Source organism: Pan paniscus, chromosome 20, assembly GCF_029289425.2.
Source record: "Pan paniscus chromosome 20, NHGRI_mPanPan1-v2.0_pri, whole genome shotgun sequence".
In the NCBI taxonomy this organism is placed as follows: Eukaryota; Metazoa; Chordata; class Mammalia; order Primates; family Hominidae; genus Pan; species Pan paniscus.
The window spans coordinates 47,590,489-47,608,187 of NC_073269.2; the positions used below are offsets into that span (position 1 = coordinate 47,590,489).

The 17,699-nt window shown below is 52.1% G+C and overlaps 2 protein-coding genes across 10 annotated transcripts in view; one reads left to right on the forward strand and one right to left on the reverse strand.

The window, feature by feature from the left end:
• Positions 1–4,029, forward strand: part of TMEM91 (transmembrane protein 91) — a 33,465-nt gene extending 29,436 nt beyond the window's left edge. For 3 of the 9 annotated variants that reach the window (XM_063600346.1, XM_024926500.4, XM_008964863.4), the window contains exons 3-4: positions 2,719–2,868; positions 3,809–4,029. In XM_063600346.1, the coding sequence (XP_063456416.1) occupies positions 2,719–2,868; positions 3,809–3,850 (192 nt within the window). In that variant the 3' untranslated portion in view covers positions 3,851–4,029. Of the gene's footprint in view, positions 1–2,718; positions 2,869–3,506; positions 3,579–3,660 lie in introns of all 9 variants that reach the window. The other 6 variants (XM_055103678.2, XM_024926499.4, XM_008964861.4 and 3 more) reach the window with 4 other exon arrangements.
• Positions 4,030–6,312: 2,283 nt separating this feature from the next.
• Positions 6,313–17,688, reverse strand: EXOSC5 (exosome component 5). Its single transcript, XM_003812461.5, has 6 exons — positions 17,449–17,688; positions 13,125–13,238; positions 11,785–11,906; positions 9,708–9,848; positions 7,458–7,547; positions 6,313–6,668 (listed from the first exon to the last, which is right to left on the reverse strand). The coding sequence occupies exons 1-6, from the start codon at positions 17,594–17,596 to the stop codon at positions 6,576–6,578; spliced, it is 708 nt and encodes a 235-aa protein (XP_003812509.1). The 5' UTR covers positions 17,597–17,688; the 3' UTR covers positions 6,313–6,575.
• Between the last annotated feature and the right edge of the window lie 11 nt (positions 17,689–17,699).

Here is a 17,699-nt window from a genome sequence, read left to right on the forward strand (position 1 = left end):
AGCTAATTTTGTATTTTTAGTAGAGACGGGGTTTCACTATGTTGGTCAGGTTGGTCTCAAACTCCTGACCTCAGGTGATCCACCCACCTCAGCCTCCCAGAGTGCCAGATTACAGGCGTGAGCCACCGTGCCCAGCCGAGTCTTAGGGCTTCTATGTGGTCTCTCCATGTGAGCTGCCTTGGGATTCCTTACAGCATAACGGCTTCAGGGCAGTCAGGCAGCTTATGTACCTCCAGCCTACAGCATGAATATTGCAGCAAAGCAGAAGCTGCCTCACCTTTTCTGATTTCGCTTTGGAAGTCACGTAACATGACTTCCACCACATTCTATCAATTACAAGTGAGTCATGAGCCTGCTCAAATTCAAGGGGAGGGGACACAGAACTCATCCCTTGATGGGAAGGATATCAAAGTCACATGGTAAGAAAAGCATGTGGGGCCGGGCGCTGTGGCTCATGCCTGTAATCCCAGCACTTTGGGAGGCCAAGACAAGTGAATTGCTTGAGGTCAGGAGTTCAAGACCAGCCTGACCAATGTAGGGAAAGCCCGTCTGTACTAAAAATACAAAAATTAGGCCAGGCGCGGTGGCTCACGCCTGTAATCCCAGCACTTTGGGAGGCTGAGGCGGGCGGATCACGAGGTCAGGAGTTCGAGACCAGCCTGGCCAACATGGTGAAACCCAGTTTCTACTAAAGAAAAAATACAAAAATTAGCCAGGTGTAGTGGTGCACACCTGTAATCCCAGCTATTCGGGAGGCTGAGGCAGGAGAATCATTTAAACCTGGGAGGCGGAGGTTGCAGTGAGCCGAGATCACGCCATTGCACTCCAGCCTGGGCAACAGAGTGAAACTCTGTCTCAAAAAAAAAAAAAAAAAAAAAAAAATTAGCTGGCCGTGGTGGCGGGTGCCTGTAATCCCCGCTCTTGGGAGGCTGAGGCAGGAGAATTGCTTGAACTTGGGAGATGGAGGTTGCAGTGAGCTGAGATTGAGCCACTGCCCTCCAGCCTGGGCAAGACTCTGTCTCAAAAAAAAAAAAAAAAAAAAAAAAAAAAGCTTAAAAATCTAGACTCTAGAGTTTTCAGCAGGCAGGTTTGCCCTAATCATTTAGGCCACTGGAGCATTTTATAATCTCCATCTTTTATGTATTTATTTATTAGTGACAGGGTCTTCTTGCTCCGTTGCTCAGGCTGGGGGGCAGACATGTGATCATAGCTCACTGGAGTCTCAAACTTCTGGGCTCAAGCCATCCTCCTGCCTCAGCCTCCCAAAGTAGCTGAGACTACAGGCACAAGACACCATGCCTAGCTAATTTTTTTTTTTTTTTTTTGAGATGGAGTCTCACTCTGTCGCCCAGGCTGGAGGGCAGTAGCGCAATCTTGGCTCACTGCAAGCTCTGCCTCCCGGGTTCATGCCATTCTTCTGCCTCAGCCTCCAGAGTAGCTGGGACTACAGGTGTGTGCCACCACACCCGGCTAATTTTGTTTTTGTATTTTTAGTAGAGACGAGGTTTCACTGTGTTAGCCAGGACGGTCTCGATCTCCTGACCTCATGATCCGCCTGCCTTGGCCTCCCAAAGTGCTGGGCTTACAGGCGTGAGCCACTGTGCCTGGCCCATGCTTAGCTAATTTTAAATTTTTTTTTGTAGAGATGGGGTCTTGCTGTATTGCCCAGGCTGGTCTCAAACTCCTGGCTTCAAATGATCCTCCCGCCTTGGCCTCCCTAAGTGTTGGGATGACAGGTGTGAGCCACTGTGCCCGGCCAATAATCTCCATCTTTTTGCAGGTTCATTGTTTCAGTGGCGTTTGTCCCTGTTCAGGGGCTTTTCTTTTTTTGAGATGGAGTCTCACTCTATTGCCAAGGCTGGAGTGCTGTGGCTCGATCTCAGCTCACTGCAACCTCCACATCCTGGGTTCAAGTGATTCTCCTGCCTCAGCCTCCTAAGTAGCTGGGATTACAGGGGCACACCACCACGCCTGGCTAATTTTTGTATTTTTAGTGGAGATGAGGTTTCACCATGTTGGCCAGGCTGGTCTCCCAACTCTCGACCTCAGGTGATCCACCCACCTCGGTCTCCCAAAGTGCTGGGATTACAGGCGCAAGCTACCACGCCCGGCCATGTGGGGGCTTTTCACTCAGAGATTGTAAGCAATTGTAGCGTCCATGATTGGATCCCTGAACCCCTTGAAAATGAACTGAAAACTCTGGGTGTGGGTGGGGCTCTTCTCTGGAGACCTGGTTCACAACTTCCCTTCAAAGGGCTCCAGGATACAAATGTCAAAAGCCCATCTCTGGCCAGGTGTGGTGGCTCATGCCTGTAATCCTGGCACTTTGGGAGGCCAAGACGGGTGGATCACCTGAGGTCAGGAGTTCAAGACCATCCTGGCCAACATGGTGAAACCCCGTCTCTACTAAAAATACAAAATTAGCCAGGTGTGATGGCGTGTGCCTGTAATCCCAGCTACTCGGGAAGCTGAGGCAGGAGAATCATTTGAACCCGGGAGGCAGTGAGCCGAGACTGTGCCATTGTACCCCAGCCTGGGTGACAGAGCGAAACTCCGTCTCAAACAAACACCGAAAGCCCATCTCTGAACACTTTTTTCTCTTTGTATCTCTGGGGAAGCCCTGGGGGCAGGTATTGGCCTTTGAGGGCTATGGAGAGCACAGCAATGGGGCAGGAAAGGTGGATGGAGATGCCCACCTGGGCACTTTCCTGTCCGTAGGACATGTCATCCAGTGACAGTGACTCGGAGTGGGATGGAGGCAGCCGTCTTTCACCATTTCTACCCCACGACCACCTCGGCTTGGCTGTCTTCTCCATGCTGTGTTGTTTCTGGCCCGTTGGCATCGCTGCCTTCTGTCTAGCCCAGAAGGTCAGTCTGTGTGTGGGACTTGGAGGGGACTGGGCATAAAAGAGAAAAATGCACCACAAAAACAAAGAGCCATATACCTGAGGCGGGAAGGTGGAAGGCAGCCCAGAGAACCTGAACTCAAATCCTGAGTCTGCCACTCTCTGCAAGATTTTTTTTGAGTCTCACTTTGTCGCCCAGGCTGGAGTGCAGTGGTACAATCTCGGCTCACTGCAATCTCTGCCTCTTGGGTTCAAGTGATTCTCCTGCCCCAGCCTCCTGAGTAGCTGGGATTACAGGCGCGCGCTACCACGCCTGGCTAATTTTTGAATTTTTAATAAAGACGGGGTTTCACCACGTTGGCCACGCTGGTCTCGAACTCCTGACCTCAAGTGATCCTCCCACCTTGGCCTCCCAAAGTGCTGGGATTACAGGCGTGAGCCACAGTGCCCAGCTCTCTGCAAGATTTTGGGCAAGTCACTTAACTTCCCTGTGCCTCACTTTCCTCATCTGTAAAGTGGGAATAATTGCTACCTCTGGGTCAATGTGAGAATCAAATGAGTTAGAATAGTGGCATATACCATTTTAATGTTTTTATTTATTTTTTAAATTTTATTTTATTATTATTTTTTACCATTTTAATGTTTTTATTAACCACTCAGCATCCCCAGTGCCTGATCTATAGTAGGTGCTACGTATCTGCTTTTGGAATACATGCATGAATGAATGAATGGGTATGTTGGGTGGGGGAGGGACCAGGGGAAGGGTCTGGGACTGAGGGGATGCCTGGGTCACTGCTGCCCACTGCCTCTACAGACCAACAAGGCTTGGGCCAAGGGGGACATCCAGGGGGCAGGGGCCGCCTCCCGCCGTGCCTTCCTGCTGGGGGTCCTCGCCGTCGGGCTGGGCGTGTGCACGTATGCGGCTGCCCTGGTGACCCTGGCCGCCTACCTTGCCTCCCGAGACCCGCCCTAGTTGCCCCTACAGCCCTCACTGTGAACCCTGAGGCCGGCAGCCCAGCAAATCTGTGGGCAGAGAGTGGAGAATCTTGGTGGATGAGGCTGCGGCGGCGGCAGGAGCATCTAGAAACGGGAGCGAGCTGGACTGGAACCCTTCCCCTTCCTGGCCACCGCTCTTCGGGCGGCAGCAACGTGAGATTAAACACCAGACACCCTTGCAGCCAAACCAGAGTCTGTTCGCGTGTGTGGGAGGATGGAAGGGGGTGGGGGTGCTTGAGACCAACAGGGGACTGACTGGTCAGGGTGACGGGCTGTGGTGGGCATCCCCAGGGTGCTTGCTCCCTGAGACCTGAGCTGGAAAAGGGGGAAGAGGATTTTCGTTTTTTTTTTTTGTTTTTTGAGAGATGGTCTCCCTGTTGCCCATGCTGGAGTGCTGTGGCACAATCATGGCTTACTGCAGCCTTGAACTCCTGGGCTCAAGCAATCGTCCTGATTGAGCCCAGGAGCCTCCCAGTGCCGTAGCCGGGACTACGGGCACCTGCCACCACACCCAGCTAATTAAAAAAATTTTTTTGTAAAGACAAGGTATCACTATATTGCCCAGGCTGGTCTGAAACTCCTGGGCTCAACTGATCTTCCCTCCTCGGCCTCCCAAAGAGCTGAGATTACAGGCATGAGCGACCATGCCTAGTGGTTTCTAAACAGCAGGATGTTCTCATCCCAATATGGGTGGTTAGCAGAGAACTGGAGAGAGCTGAGTTTCAAGTCCTTACTCCTCTACCTGTTAGCTGTGTAAGCTTGGCCCAAGTGACTTCTCACTTTTTCTCCTCTGCAAAATGGGACTTTCTGCACACCTCAGGCTGTAGTGAGGATTAAATGCATCATATGTGGAAATGACTGTCTGCTGTTGCTGTCTCCCTCTGAGCTTTTTTTTTTTTCTTTTCTTTTTTTTGAGATAGGATCTCCCCCTGTCAACCCAGACTGGAGTGCAGTGGCCTGATCTTGGTTCACTGCAGCCTCGACCTTCCAGGCTCAAGTGATCCTCCCACCTCAGCCTCCCAAGGAGCTGGGACCACAGGCGTGTGCCACAATGCCTGGCTAATTTTTTGTTTTGTTTTTTTTTTTTGAGATGGAGTCTCGCTCTGTTGCCAGGCTGGAGTGCAATGGCGCAATCTCAACTCACTGCAGCCTCTGCCTTCCGGGTTCAAGAGATTCTCCTGCCTCAGCCTCCTGAGTAGCTGGGATTTCAGGTGCGCAGCACTGCGCCTGGCTGATTTTTGTATTTTTAGTAGAGACAGGTTTCCACCATGTTGGTCAGGTTGGTCTCGAACTCCTGACCTCAGGTGATCCACCCACCTCAGCCTCCCAAAGTGCTGGGATTACAGGCGTGAGCCACCAAGCCTGGTCTTTATTGCTTGATAATGTCTGGCCCCTCTTAGTGTGCTTAGTGAGCACTTCCTATGTGCCTCTGCTAAGTGCTTGTGGCAGATGTGTTTTCCCTGTCCAGGTGCCAACACCTCCATGTTTCCTTAAGGATGCATCCCTTTCCCTATTGCAGGCCATTTGGTTTGGATGGGACTGCCTCCAACTGCAGGTAGGGTTTTGCCCCATCTCTACTAAAAATACAAAAATTAGGCTGGGCACAGTGGCTCAAGTCTGTAATTCCAGCACTTTGGGTGGCCAAGGCAGGCGAATCACCTGAGGTCAGGATTTCCAGACCAGCCTGGCCAACATGGTGAAACCGCATCTCTACTAAAAATACAACAATTAGGCCAGGTGCGGTGGCTCACGCCTGTAATCCCAGCACTTTGGGAGGCAGAGGTGGGCGGATCACCTGAGGTCAGGAGTTAGAGACCAGCCTGACCAACATGGAGAAATCCCGTCTCTACTAAAAATACAAAAATTAGCTGGGTGTGGTGGCATGCGCCTGTAGTCCCAGCTACTCAGGAGGCTGAGGCAGGAGAATCATTGGAACCCAGGAGGCGGAGGTTGCATCACCCCACTGCACTCCAGCCTGGGCAACAGAGCGAGATTCCGTCTCAAAACAAAACAAAACAAAACAAAACAAAACAAGACAGGGACTATAACAACAGCCCCATCTCGCAGGGTTGGTGGGTGGGTATTTAGAGTTTCCTCCCCATGGCCTACAAGGCCCCACCTGCATGCTTGCCCGTTCCCCCCAGCCCCATCTGCTCTCCTGCTCTAGCTCGCTGGCTTTGGCCACCCTGTTCACCAAGCTGGTCCCCAGCCCCTGGGGGCTCCTTCCGCACATTATCCAAGAGCTCACTCCCTTTCCTCTTTCAGGGTCCCCTCTGAGGTACCCTGCTCTGTGAAGGCACTGATGCCTGATGTACTCAATTTGCCCTCCATAAAGGGACTCTCCCAAACTCCTGTTCCCTGCTTTTTACTTTTTCATAGATTTACTACCATCTGACAAATTCCAGTTTACCTCCCTGCTCCTCTGGGATCTCACTAGCAGGGCCTGCACACGATGGGTGCTCAACAGACATTTGTTAAAGTGAATTAATTTATTGATTCATCCATTCCATAAATGTGAGCTCCTTTGAATGTTATCCTTGCTGGGGGGATCGGTGCCCCCAGGCCTGGGGGCTGTCACAGGCCAAGGCCTCCCCACAGGAGCCCTGTGGTTACAGAGCTGCAGGCTCAAGGAACCCATGGGTCAGAGAGGCAAGGCTGGGCTGCTGGTTTGCTTCAGGCTGTAGGGGGTGAGTGGGTGGAGGCAATGGGAGCGGCCCCTTGCCCCAGCTTGCCTCAGCTCTTGGAGTAACGCCTCTGCAGCGATTCCCGGTAGAAACGGAAGACGTGTTGCGAAGCGGCCTGGGCCGCAGCCAGGCACTGCTGGAGCTGCGGGGGAGAGACCGGTCGGTGCTGGGGGCCGAGCCCTTCATGCACACACGACTTGGCTGACCCAGGAGGTTCTGCTGACCCCACCTGACTCCCTTAACCTCCCATCACTCCCCTGCCCCCAAGTGAGGCAAGTGGTGAGGGATTATTTCCCATTTCATGAACTGTTTCTTAGAGATCAGGAGAAATAAAAAGAGGGAGAAGGACTTCAGGATCAGATTCTGACAGCAACAGGACTCAGACCTATCAGGCATCCTCACACCTTGGAGGAGGCCCCAGCTGTGCAGAGCTATGGAACTGGAGAGTGCACAGAATTGGAGTGGTCTTGGGATTTTACAGCCACAGTCCCCTTCAGCCCAAATAATCTAAGAGCCATGGAATCAAGAGACTCCCAGTCTTCACTGCCATGTATTCCTAGATTCATGAGGTCCAGGTTGGACATGCTTTTGCAGACAGTCATGTCCAAGAGTTTCCAGGCTCTGCCCCTTAGCCTGAGACCTGGAATTCCCGTGGCTCACCACTCTTGAGCTGGGAGCTGGGGGACCATCACATGCCCTCTTCTGACTTCAAACTGAGCTCATCCTCTTTTTGCCTGTGTTATAAATTGGGCTTCCCTTAAACATTTCCGCAAAGGTTTCTGGGTCCACAAAGTTTGAAAACTCCCTTTTTACAAGAAGAAATGTAAGAGGCTCTCCTGAAGCCTCTCAGAATCCAGGGCAGAGTTGGGACAAGACCGTATGTCAGTGGGAAGGAAGGTTCTGGCTTTTCCCCTCATCCCCATGCTGGTACCTCAGTGTCTGAGTAGAGCCCCTTGGTGCTGGACATCAGCAGCTTCCGTTCCACGCTGTCCAGGGCAAAGGTCAGGACTGCCCGGGCCTCCTAGGGACAAGGGGTAGAAGGCGGTGGGGGACCTAGGACCTTCCCCTCAGATAAAATCTCAGCCAGTCCTTTGGCCAGGCACAGTGGCTCATGACCATAATCTCACCACTTTGAGAGGCCAAGGCAGGGCACTGCTTGAGGCCAGAAATTCAAGACCAGTCTGGGCAACAGAGGGAGACCCCATCTCAGAAAAGAAAACAAGAAAGGTAGCTGGGTGTGGGGGTGCATGTCTGAGTTCCCAGCTACTCAGGAGGCAGAGGTGGGAGGACTGCTTGAGCCCAGGAGTTTGAAGCTGCAGTGAGCTGTGATCATACTACACTCCAGCATGGGCAACAGTGAGATCCTGTCTCAACGCTCCCCTTCCCACCACACACTTGCAGCCAGTCCCACTGAGGGGACTCCGGACCCTTGGCCTCCAGGCCTCTCCCTTTCCATAGCCAGGCGCTCACCTATCAAGCATCAAGCGCAGCCATTTTTTGTCTGCGCTACCCCTTCCCTACTTCCCTGGGTATAGCCCTCTGCCTTTCCTTTGTAGAACTGTACTCCATGCCCCTTATTCCAACCACGTGGTTCTGACAGGGGCTTCCAAGCTCAGTATTCCTGCCCCAAGGGGCTAGCCATTGTGCCACTCACTTATCTGGTACCTCTCGGCCTCCCAGTCCCCCTTCCATGCTCTGTCCCACAGGGGCTGGAAGCCAGCAAGCTGTATTTCCCAGACTCCCTTACCTGCTAGTTTCCATCAGTAATGAGGTGGGAGAATGGAAGAAAAGCAGCATCCTGGTCCTCACGGACAATGGCAGGTGCTGATGGCTGTGGCTGTGTGACAGCCATGGAGGTGGGGTGGGTTCTGGACCTCAGTGGCCAGGGCAGAAGCAGGACATGCTATGTGCATCCAGAACCAATTGAGATGATGTCTCCAACACGACAGAACAGGAGGTGGCTCACAGGTTCAGCCCAGGTCTGGGAGGGGTTTCTCATCTCTGGGTGTCACTCCTGCTTCCTTTTTCCTCCTCTAGCTCCTCAACACTGTTGTTACAAAGTCCCTGCATTTAACTCCCTCCATCTGAAACCCTCCAAGTGGTTTCCGTCTTCTTGACTAGAGGGGACCATTATAGCACTGGGCAGAAAACTCAGAATAACTTGAGCTTAGGACACTGCACCTGAGCCGACGAGGAAAACTCTCTTCTCGTTTGCTTTTGAGCCTCTTAGGATGGAAATGGAGCTTAAGGGGTCAGTCCCAGCCTCAGGAAAGGTGCTGGACAGAAAGAATGAAGCTGATGTGCAGAGAAAGGCAGGGACGAGAAGTGAGGCAAGGACATCCTGATGGTGTTTAAAGTCCTGGTTTTATTTTATTTTATTTTTTGAGAGTTTCACTCTTTCATCCAGGCTGGAGTGAAGTGGTGCGATCTCAGCTCACTGTAACCTCCACCCTCCAGGTTTAAGTGATTCTCCTGCCTCAGCCTCCCGAGTAGCTGAGATTACAGATGTGTGCCACCATGCCTAGCTAACCTTTGTATTTTTAGTAGAGACAGGGTTTTGCCATGTTGGCCAGGCTGGTCTCGAACTCCCAGCCTCAGGTGATCTGCCTGCCTCAGACTCCCAAAGTGCTGGCATTACAGGTGTGAGCCACCACACCTGGCCATACATTTCCTTTCTAGTTTATTTATTTATATTTTTTGAGATGGAGTTTCACTCTTGTTGCCCAGGCTGGAGTGCAATGGCACGATCTCGGCTCACCACAACCTCTGCCTCCTGGGTTCAAGCGATTCTCCTGCCTCAGCCTCCTGAGTAGCTGGGATTACAGGCGTGTGCCACCACACCTGGCTAATTTTGTATTTTTAGTAGAGATGGGGTTTCTCCATGTTGGTCAGACTGATCTCGAACTCCCGACCTCAGGTGATCCACCCACCTCAGCCTCCCAAAGTGCTGGGATTACAGGCGTGAGCCACCGCTCCCGGCCCCACATTTCCTTTCTAATTAAGCAAGTCTGAGCTGGGTTTCCGGCACTTGCTGCTAAATGAACCATGATGATTAGAGCAGCCCTTGCTAAGTGGGATTGAGGTGGCATGAGCCGACTGTCTGTAGAGAAGCGAGGCCTGGAGGAAGGGACGGGGAGCTGTCTGGCCTCTGCCCTTCAGCCACCCTGGTCTTCACACCTACCTTTTCTTGCTTGGATGTAGGATCCAGCACGAGGGTCCCATCAGAGTCCAGGGCACAGGTGACCCCACAGAAGAGAGCCCGCATGGGCACACCTGCATCCACCAATGCCATGCAGGCAGCATTCAGACAACAGGCCAGGAGCTGAGCACCACAGGAAATGGTTAAGTTTCTTTTTTTTTTTTGGAGATGGAGTTTCGCTCTTGTTGCCCAGGCTGGAGTGCAATGGTGTGATCTCGGCTCACTGCAACCTCCACCTCCTGGGTTCAAGCAATTCTCCTGCCTCAGCCTCCTGAGTAGCTGGGATTACAGGCACCCACCACCACACCCGGCTAATCTTTGTATTTTTAGTAGAGACGGGGTTTCACCATGTTGGCCAGGCTGGTCTCAAACTCCTGACCTCAGGTGATCCACCTGCCTCGGCCTCCCAAAGTCCTGGGATTACAGGCGTGAGCCACCACGCCCAGCCTAAGAAGTTTCTACTGTAGGCCTGGCCAGCAGAGCAGATCCATGCCTCCCTCCACCAGGCTGATGCCTATGGCAGACATCACTAATCGGTCACAGAAGGGCAGTATGGCAGAGTGGTTAAAAGTGGTCCGGGGATCAAGTAGCCCTGGGTTCCAGACCTAGTTTTGCTCTCTCAGCTGTGTGACCTTGAACAAGTGACTTACTCCTTGAGTCTCAATCTCCTCATCTGTTAGATGGGGAATATAATAATATTCAATAGGTATGTACTGAAGTACGTACCACACATTTGTTGGCAAATAGGGTCAGAGAGGGGAAGAAACCTTCCAAAGACAGGAGGCGGAGGCACTGGCAAAGCCAGGCCCGAAACTTGGGTAGCAGCCACTCCCCGGTGACAGAGCTGGCAGGGCAATGGAGGAAGAGCCACCTCGTTGCTGCATGCAGGAAGCTCACAGTGGAAAGAGAGCACAGGTTGGGAGTCAGCTGGCTCTGCCTCAGTTTCCTAATGTGTTTCTTCTCCAGGCCTAAGAGCCAGACAAAGACCACAGCTTTAGTCAACCGGTTCCAGCTCTGCTGCTGATCCTCCACCACTTCCTCTGGGCTTCACTTTCCACTTCTGTAAAATGGGGTCACAATACCTTCTCTCTCTGCCCATCCATAAAATGTCTGTCCAGTTCAGGGCCACGTTCCAGTAAAGCCTTCCACAGTGTCTAATTCTAGTCCTCAACCTCAACCTCCCGCACCTCAGACATGGAGATCTTACAAGGCCACGCTCCTGACTCAGCTGCTGTCTGCTCAGGGCGCCCCCAGCACTGAGGGCCTGAAATCCACTGAGGTGCCGAGTAGAAGTGATTGCCAGCCAGGCACAGTAGCTCACGCCTGTAACCCCAGCACTTTGGGAGGCCAAGGTGGACTGATCACTCGAGGTCAGGAGTTCGAGACCAGCCTGGCCAACACGGCAAAACCCCGTCTCTACTAAAAATACAAAAATTAGCCTGGCGTGGTGGCAGGCACCTGTAATTCCACCTGTAATTCAGGAGGCTAAAGCATGGGAATCGCTTGAGCCCGGGAGGTAGAGGTTGCAGTAAGTTGACATTGCACCACTGCATCCAGCCTGGGTGACAGAGTGAGAGCCTGTCTCAAAAACAAACAAAAAAACCCAAAAAACAAAAGAAGTGATTGGCACAGGCTCTGGAGTCAGACTGGCCTGGGCTTGAGTCCTGCCTGTGCTGCCTTCCAGCTGTGTGACCTTGGGCAAGCCCCTTCCCCTCTCTGGGCCTCAGTTTTGTCACCTGAAACATGCGAACATAAGAACACTCATCTGCCAGGGTCCGTGGGCTCTAGAACTAGACGGTCTGGGTCTAAGTCTTGGCTCTGCCACTTCCACGGGGATCATAAGGGCATGTGCTGTATTACATGAGTTAATGTGCATAAGGCACACAGAACAGTGCCTGGCACATAAGTAAGCACCCAGGCTGTTTGCTCTCCTTCTTCAGTGAGCTGGTACCTGTCAAGTGTTTGAAGGCTTTCTGGCTAGCAGTGAGGGTATATGTATCCACCAGAAGGGAAGCAATCAGGAGACTTCCTGGAGGAGGAGGCCTGGGAGAAAGGATACAGAGCCGGCATCGCTGACAACCTGCAGCACCACGGTGATGGAGGTGCGGGGGTGCAACGTGCCCAGCACCACCGCCTCGCACGTGTTCCTGATCAGCCGCTCCCGGCTCTTCTCTGCAACACCTGGGGAAATTGAAGAGAGGTTCAGGGTCTTCCCCTTCATTTGACTCACCTTCCTCCATACGCCTCACCCAAACTCCCAGAAAGGGCTCACGGTCTCAGCCTGGGATGGTGCAGTTACCTGCAGGGATGATGGAAGATTCCAGTGGGAAGAAGGCAAGGCCTGACTGCCATCCACTGACCCCTGCTACCTCCAGCATCCACCAAGGGAACCATCCAAGGGAAGAAGACTTGGGAGTTCCATGTCTGTGCTGCTACCCACGCCCACTCCCACCCTAGCAGGCCCAGTCAGTGGGGACTGAGGGATATGAGGGTAAAAGGGTGGAAAAACAGGTTAATGGTCCAGGCACAGTGGCTCGCACCTGTAATCCCAACACTTTGGGGGGCTGAGGCGGGCGGATCACTTGAGGTCAGGAGTTTGACACCAACCTGGCCAACATGGTGAAATGCTGTCTCTACTAAAAATACAAAAATTAGCCGGGCGTGATGGCTCACGCCTGTAATTCCAGCTACTCAGGAGGTTGAGACAGGAGAACTGCTTGAACCTGGGAGTCAGAGGTTGCAGTGAGCTGAGATCGAGCCACTGCACTCCAACCTGGGCAACAGAGTAAGACTCCATCTTAAAAATATAAAATTAAATTAAAAAAAAAAAAAAAGGCTGAGCGCAGTGGCTCATGCCTGTAATCCCAGCACTTTGGGAGGTCGAGGTGGGTGGATCACAAGGTCAGGAGATCAAGACCATCCTGGCCAACATGGTGAAACCCCATCTCTACTAAAAAAATACAAAAAATTAGTGGGCATGGTGGCACGTGCCTGTAATCCCAGCGACTCGGGAGGCTGAGGCAGGGGAATTGCTTGAATCTGGGAGGCAGAGGTTGCAGTGAGCTGAGATCGTGCCACTGCACTCCAGCCGGGGTGACAGAGCGAGACACTGTCTCCAAAAAATAAATAAATAAATAAAAATAAATAAAAGAAAAACAGGTTAATGGAATGAATGAGAGTGGAGGCAGAGAGAGGGAGAAAAGAGGGAGGGAAAAATTAGAGGCAGAGAGAGAAGCAACAGAAGATGAGTTATTAATTAGAGGCAGAGAGTTAAAGACAGAAACAGCTGAGTGGAGACCAAAGCGGGGAGTGGAGACTCGGGGCAGCTGGTAGGGAAGAGCTCGGGGGGCGATTTTGACAAACTGGGCACCATTCAGAGGTTCAGCAGGGCCCAATTACCAGGCAGCCCGATCTTCGGCCTCAGGATCACTTCGAGTGTGGCCTTGTTGAAAATCTCTTTGCTGACCTTCACCTCGGCCGGCCCGTACACACCCGCCAGGACAGAGGTGTCACCTGAGGAGACAGCAGGGAGGGCCTCACTCACAGCTTCCCTGCTCCTGGGGCCCCATTTGTGGCACTGAGCCTGACGGCCAGGGCTCCCCACGTCACCCCCGCCATTTGTTGGTACTGATTCTTTGAGCACTCACTTCATTTCTCTCATTTGTAAAATGGGGAAAATAGCAGTCCCTCCCCGCTAGCGTCTTGTGAGGATCAAAGGACACAATTCACAGAAAACACTTAGAACACTGCGGGGCTCACGCTGAATGTGCAACAGACTTTAGCTGTATTAGTAACATTCGTCCATTCAGGCATTCAGGCAGGGTCTCACTCTCATTGCCCAGGCTGGAGTGCAGTGGTGCCATCACGGCTCATTGCAGCCTCGACCTTCTGGGCTCAAGTGATCCTCCCGCCTCAGCCTCCCAAGTAGCTGGAACTACAGGCATGTGCCACCATGCCTGGCTAATTTTTATATTTTTAGTAGAGAGGGGATTTTGCCATGTTGCTCAGGCGGGTTTCGAACTCCTGGGCAACTGTAATCCCAAGGTGCTAGGATTACAGGCGTGAGCTACCACGCCTGGCCCTGATATTAGTAACTTTTTTTTTTTTTTTTTTTTTAATGAGATGGAGTCTTGCTCTGTCGCCCAGGCTGGAGTGCAGTGGTGTAATCTCGGCTCACCGCAACCTCTGCCTCCCGGGTTCAAGCAGTTCTCCTGCCTCGGCCTACTGAGTAGCTGGGATTACAGGCGCGCGCCACCACGCCTGGCTAATTTTTTTATTTTTAGTAGAGACTGGGTTTCACCACGTTGGTCAGGCTGGTCTCGAACTTCTGACCTCGTGATCTGCCTGCCTCCCAAAGCGCTGGGATTACAGGCGTGAGCCACTGTGCCCGGCTGGTATTAGTAACTTTTAACAGGAAGTTCTTCCTGAAAGCTAACCATCCTCCCTCTTACTGCAGCTGCTCTCAACTTCTCTTTCGAAAGCTTCCCCAGCCCAGCTCTTCCCTTAGGCACTGGCCCCCAAATTTTGCATCAGTCTGGATACCTGAGAAAGGGATAATATCTGGAATGAATCCTGATTCCTTATTTCCCCAGAAGCTATGAACGGGGTACAGGAGGTAAAACCTAAGAAATAAACAGCCTGGCTTCTAGTACTGTCTGCTGTAATCCCAGCACTTTGGGAGGCTGAGGTGGGTGGATCACCTGAGGTCAGGAGTTTGAGACCATCCTGGTCAACATGGTGAAACCCCGTCTCTACTAAAAATACAAAAATTAGCTGGGCATAGTGGTGGGTGCCTGTAATCTCAGCTACTTGGGAGGCCGACGCAGGAGAATTGCTGGAACCGGGGAGGCGGAGGTTGCAGTGAGCCGAGATCGCACCATTGCACTCCAGCCTGGACAATAACAGCAAGGCTTAGTCTCAAAAAAAAAAAAAAAAAAAAAAAACATTTTAGACCAGGCATGGTGGCTCACACCTGTAATCCCAGCACTATGGAGGCCCAGGTGGGAGGACTGCTTGAGGCCAGGAGTTTGAGACCAGCCTGAGCAACATAGGAAGACTCCTGTCTCTATTTTCTTTTTTGGGACAGAGTTTCCCTCTGTCACCCAGGAGGCTGGAGTGCAGTGGCGCAATCTCAGTTCACTGCAACCTCCACCTCCCAGGCTCAAGTGATTCTTGTACCTCAACCTCCAGAGTAGCTGAGATTACAGGTACGTGCTACCACGTCCGACTAATTTTTGTATTTTTAGTAGAGATGGGTTTTCACCATGTTGGCCAATCTGGTCTCAGAACTCCTGACCTCAACCAAGTGAGGTGGCTCACGCCTGTAATCCCAGCACTTTGGGAGGCCGAGGCAGGTGGATCACAGGGTCAGGAGTTCAAGATCAGCCTGGCCAACATGGTGAAACCCCGTCTCTACTAAAAACCACAAAAATTAGCCGGGCGTGGTGGCACGCACCTGTGGTCCCAGCTACTCAGGAGGCTGAGGCAGAAGAATCGCTTGAACCCGGGAGGTGGAGGTTGCAGTGAGCCACGATCACTTCACTGCACTCCAGCCTGGGCGACAGGGCGAGACTCCATCTCAAAAAAAAAAAAAAGAAAAAAAAAAAAAACAACTCCTGACCTCAGAGGCCTCCCAAAGTGCTGGGATTACCAGTGTGAGCAACTGCACCCGGCCCCTTCTTAATTCTTAGGTTCGAAGAAACTTTAGGTATCTCAATTCAGCATAAGCGCTAAGCCTGAGGGAGGGCCTGGGAAGGTCCTTGGTTAAGGCCGTGTTTCCTGGGAAGCCCAATTTGCCCTTACACGGAAGGTATGCTTAGTTCCAGGAGAAACTGCCCTGAGGACTGGAGAAGTTACCAAAACAGAACTTGCCTCTGGCTCCAGATGAACTGCCTGTGTTTTGCCTGAGCACAAGTCTCTCCCCTCTCACCTTCTTGAAGACGTGGCTCCAGCAATTCTCTCCCCTGTTGACCCCACAACAATCTACAACTCCTGCCCCACTTATCTGATCCTCTTACAGCAGAACTCCTGAACAGCTGCCTCTTCTTCCTTTTCTGTGACCCCACCACTCCATTGCGGCAGCTCAACATCGTCACCACTGACCTCCAAATGATCAACCCTCTCATGACCCGGCTGTCAGTAAGGCTGAAACAGCTGGTCAGCCCTCACATCTCAGACATGCTCTTTTCTTGGCCCCAGGTCACCACCATCTCCTGGTTTCCCCCTAACTCTCTGGGCGTTCCTTCTGAGTCTCCTTTGCTAGCTTGTCACATGTCTCTGACTGCTCAAGTTGGAAGGCCTAGGGCTTGGTCCTGGGACCTCTTCTCTTTTCCATCTGCACTCACTTCGTTCAGGCAATAGCCTGAAATACCATCTATATAGCCAGAGAGTTCCAAATTGCCTATGTCCAGCTTGGGTCTCTCTTCTGATTTCCAGACTTGTACAGATCTGGGCAGAAACCTTAGTTATGCCTGAATCTTTTTCCTCGCACTCAAACCAAACTATACGTAAGTTTTGTCCATATTACTTTCAAACTACATCCAGAATCTCATCACCTCCACTACTCCTGCTCTGGCTGGAGCCACCATCACCTCCCTGTTTTCCCCCATACTCCCCACAATCAACACAGCAGCCAAATTTTGTTAAAATGTATTGGGGCTGGGCGTGGTGGCTCATACCTATATGAGCACTTTGGGAGGAGGATTGCTTGAGCCCAGGAGTTCAAGACCAACCTGGGTGACATCATGAGACGCTGTCTCAATTTTTTTTTTTTTGAGACAGAGTCTTGCTTTGTCGCTCACGCTGGAGTACAATGGCACGATCTCGGCCCACTGCAACTTCTGCCTCCCAGGTTCAAGTGATTGTCCTTCCTCAGCCTCCTGAGTAGCTGGGATTACAGGCGCCCGCCACCATGCCTGGCTAGTTTTTGTATTTTTAGTAGAGACAGGGTTTCGCCATGTTGGCCAGGCTGGTCTCGAACTCCTGACCTCAGGTGAGCCACAGGTCTTGGCCTCCCAAAGTGTGGGGGATTACAGGCGTGAGCCACCGCCCCCGGCCTCCCGTCTCAAACGTTAAAGAGAAATATTCTTGGAGTTAATCTACTTCTGAGAGTTATTTAGCTAGGAAAAGGGGATATTTGCCCTATAGGTAAGACTTGCCCTAATCTTTTTTTTTTTTTTTTGACTTGCCCTAATCTTAGGGATATTTACTTGTGTGGAGAGATGCAGTGAGGTAGCGGTGGGGATGTATTTCTCAACCCAGCGCAATGACATTATCTTCAATTTGAGGAGTATTTACGTGGGTGAAAGATCCGCCACAGTCCACAGTATGCAAATAGACAGGTTTGCTTCAGTCCGGGATGCAAGGACCTAGAGGGTGTGTGTGGGGGGGGTGGGGGTGGGAGGGTGGAGGAGGAATCGAGTTAAGGGGGATATTTACCCTGGCGAGGTGATTTTCCCTATTCTGAAATATCAGTTCTTGGACGGACAGTCTGCCCCTCCTCTCATTCTCAGAGATAGTTACAAAGATGGAACTATCTTCTCCTTTCTAGTCGTGAGGGAGAGATGTGTGTATCCCTGCGTATTTAGTAGTATTCAATCGGACAAGAAATCATGCATCAACGCAGGAGTGACATTTACCAGCTGGTATCGTGAGGAGGTGGGCACTCGGTTGCACAGTACACGGTAGTCCCTCTCCAAAAGAAAGACCTGGGTGAAGTTCTTACCTTGCAGGAAGGAAGCAGAGCCATCTGGCCGCGACAGCAGGTTCTGTTCGCAGGCAAAGTGCCGGAGGCTGCAGCCAGGACCCCGAGGGCTGGACCCTGTTCCACTTTCAGCGCGGATTTTGGCGTCAGTATGCATCTCCTCCTCCATCGCGCCGAGCCCACGTGCGGCTACAGTTGTCACTTCCGCCTGGCAGCGCGCGCCGCAAACATGCTGCGTAACCAGTGCGCACGCGCCGGGCTGGGCCGTCCTC

Excerpts from the sequence above, each read along its gene's own strand:
- EXOSC5 (XM_003812461.5), bottom strand. The coding sequence starts at position 17,596 with ATGGAGGAGGAGATGCATACTGACGCCAAAATCCGCGCTGAAAGTGGA. Across the intron at positions 13,239-17,448 it reads CTCTGCTTCCTTCCTGCAAG|GTGACACCTCTGTCCTGGCG; the intron begins GTAAGAACTTCA and ends CTGTCTCCTCAG. Across the intron at positions 9,849-11,784 it reads TTGTCAGCGATGCCGGCTCT|CTCCTGGCCTGTTGTCTGAA; the intron begins GTATCCTTTCTC and ends TGTGGTGCTCAG.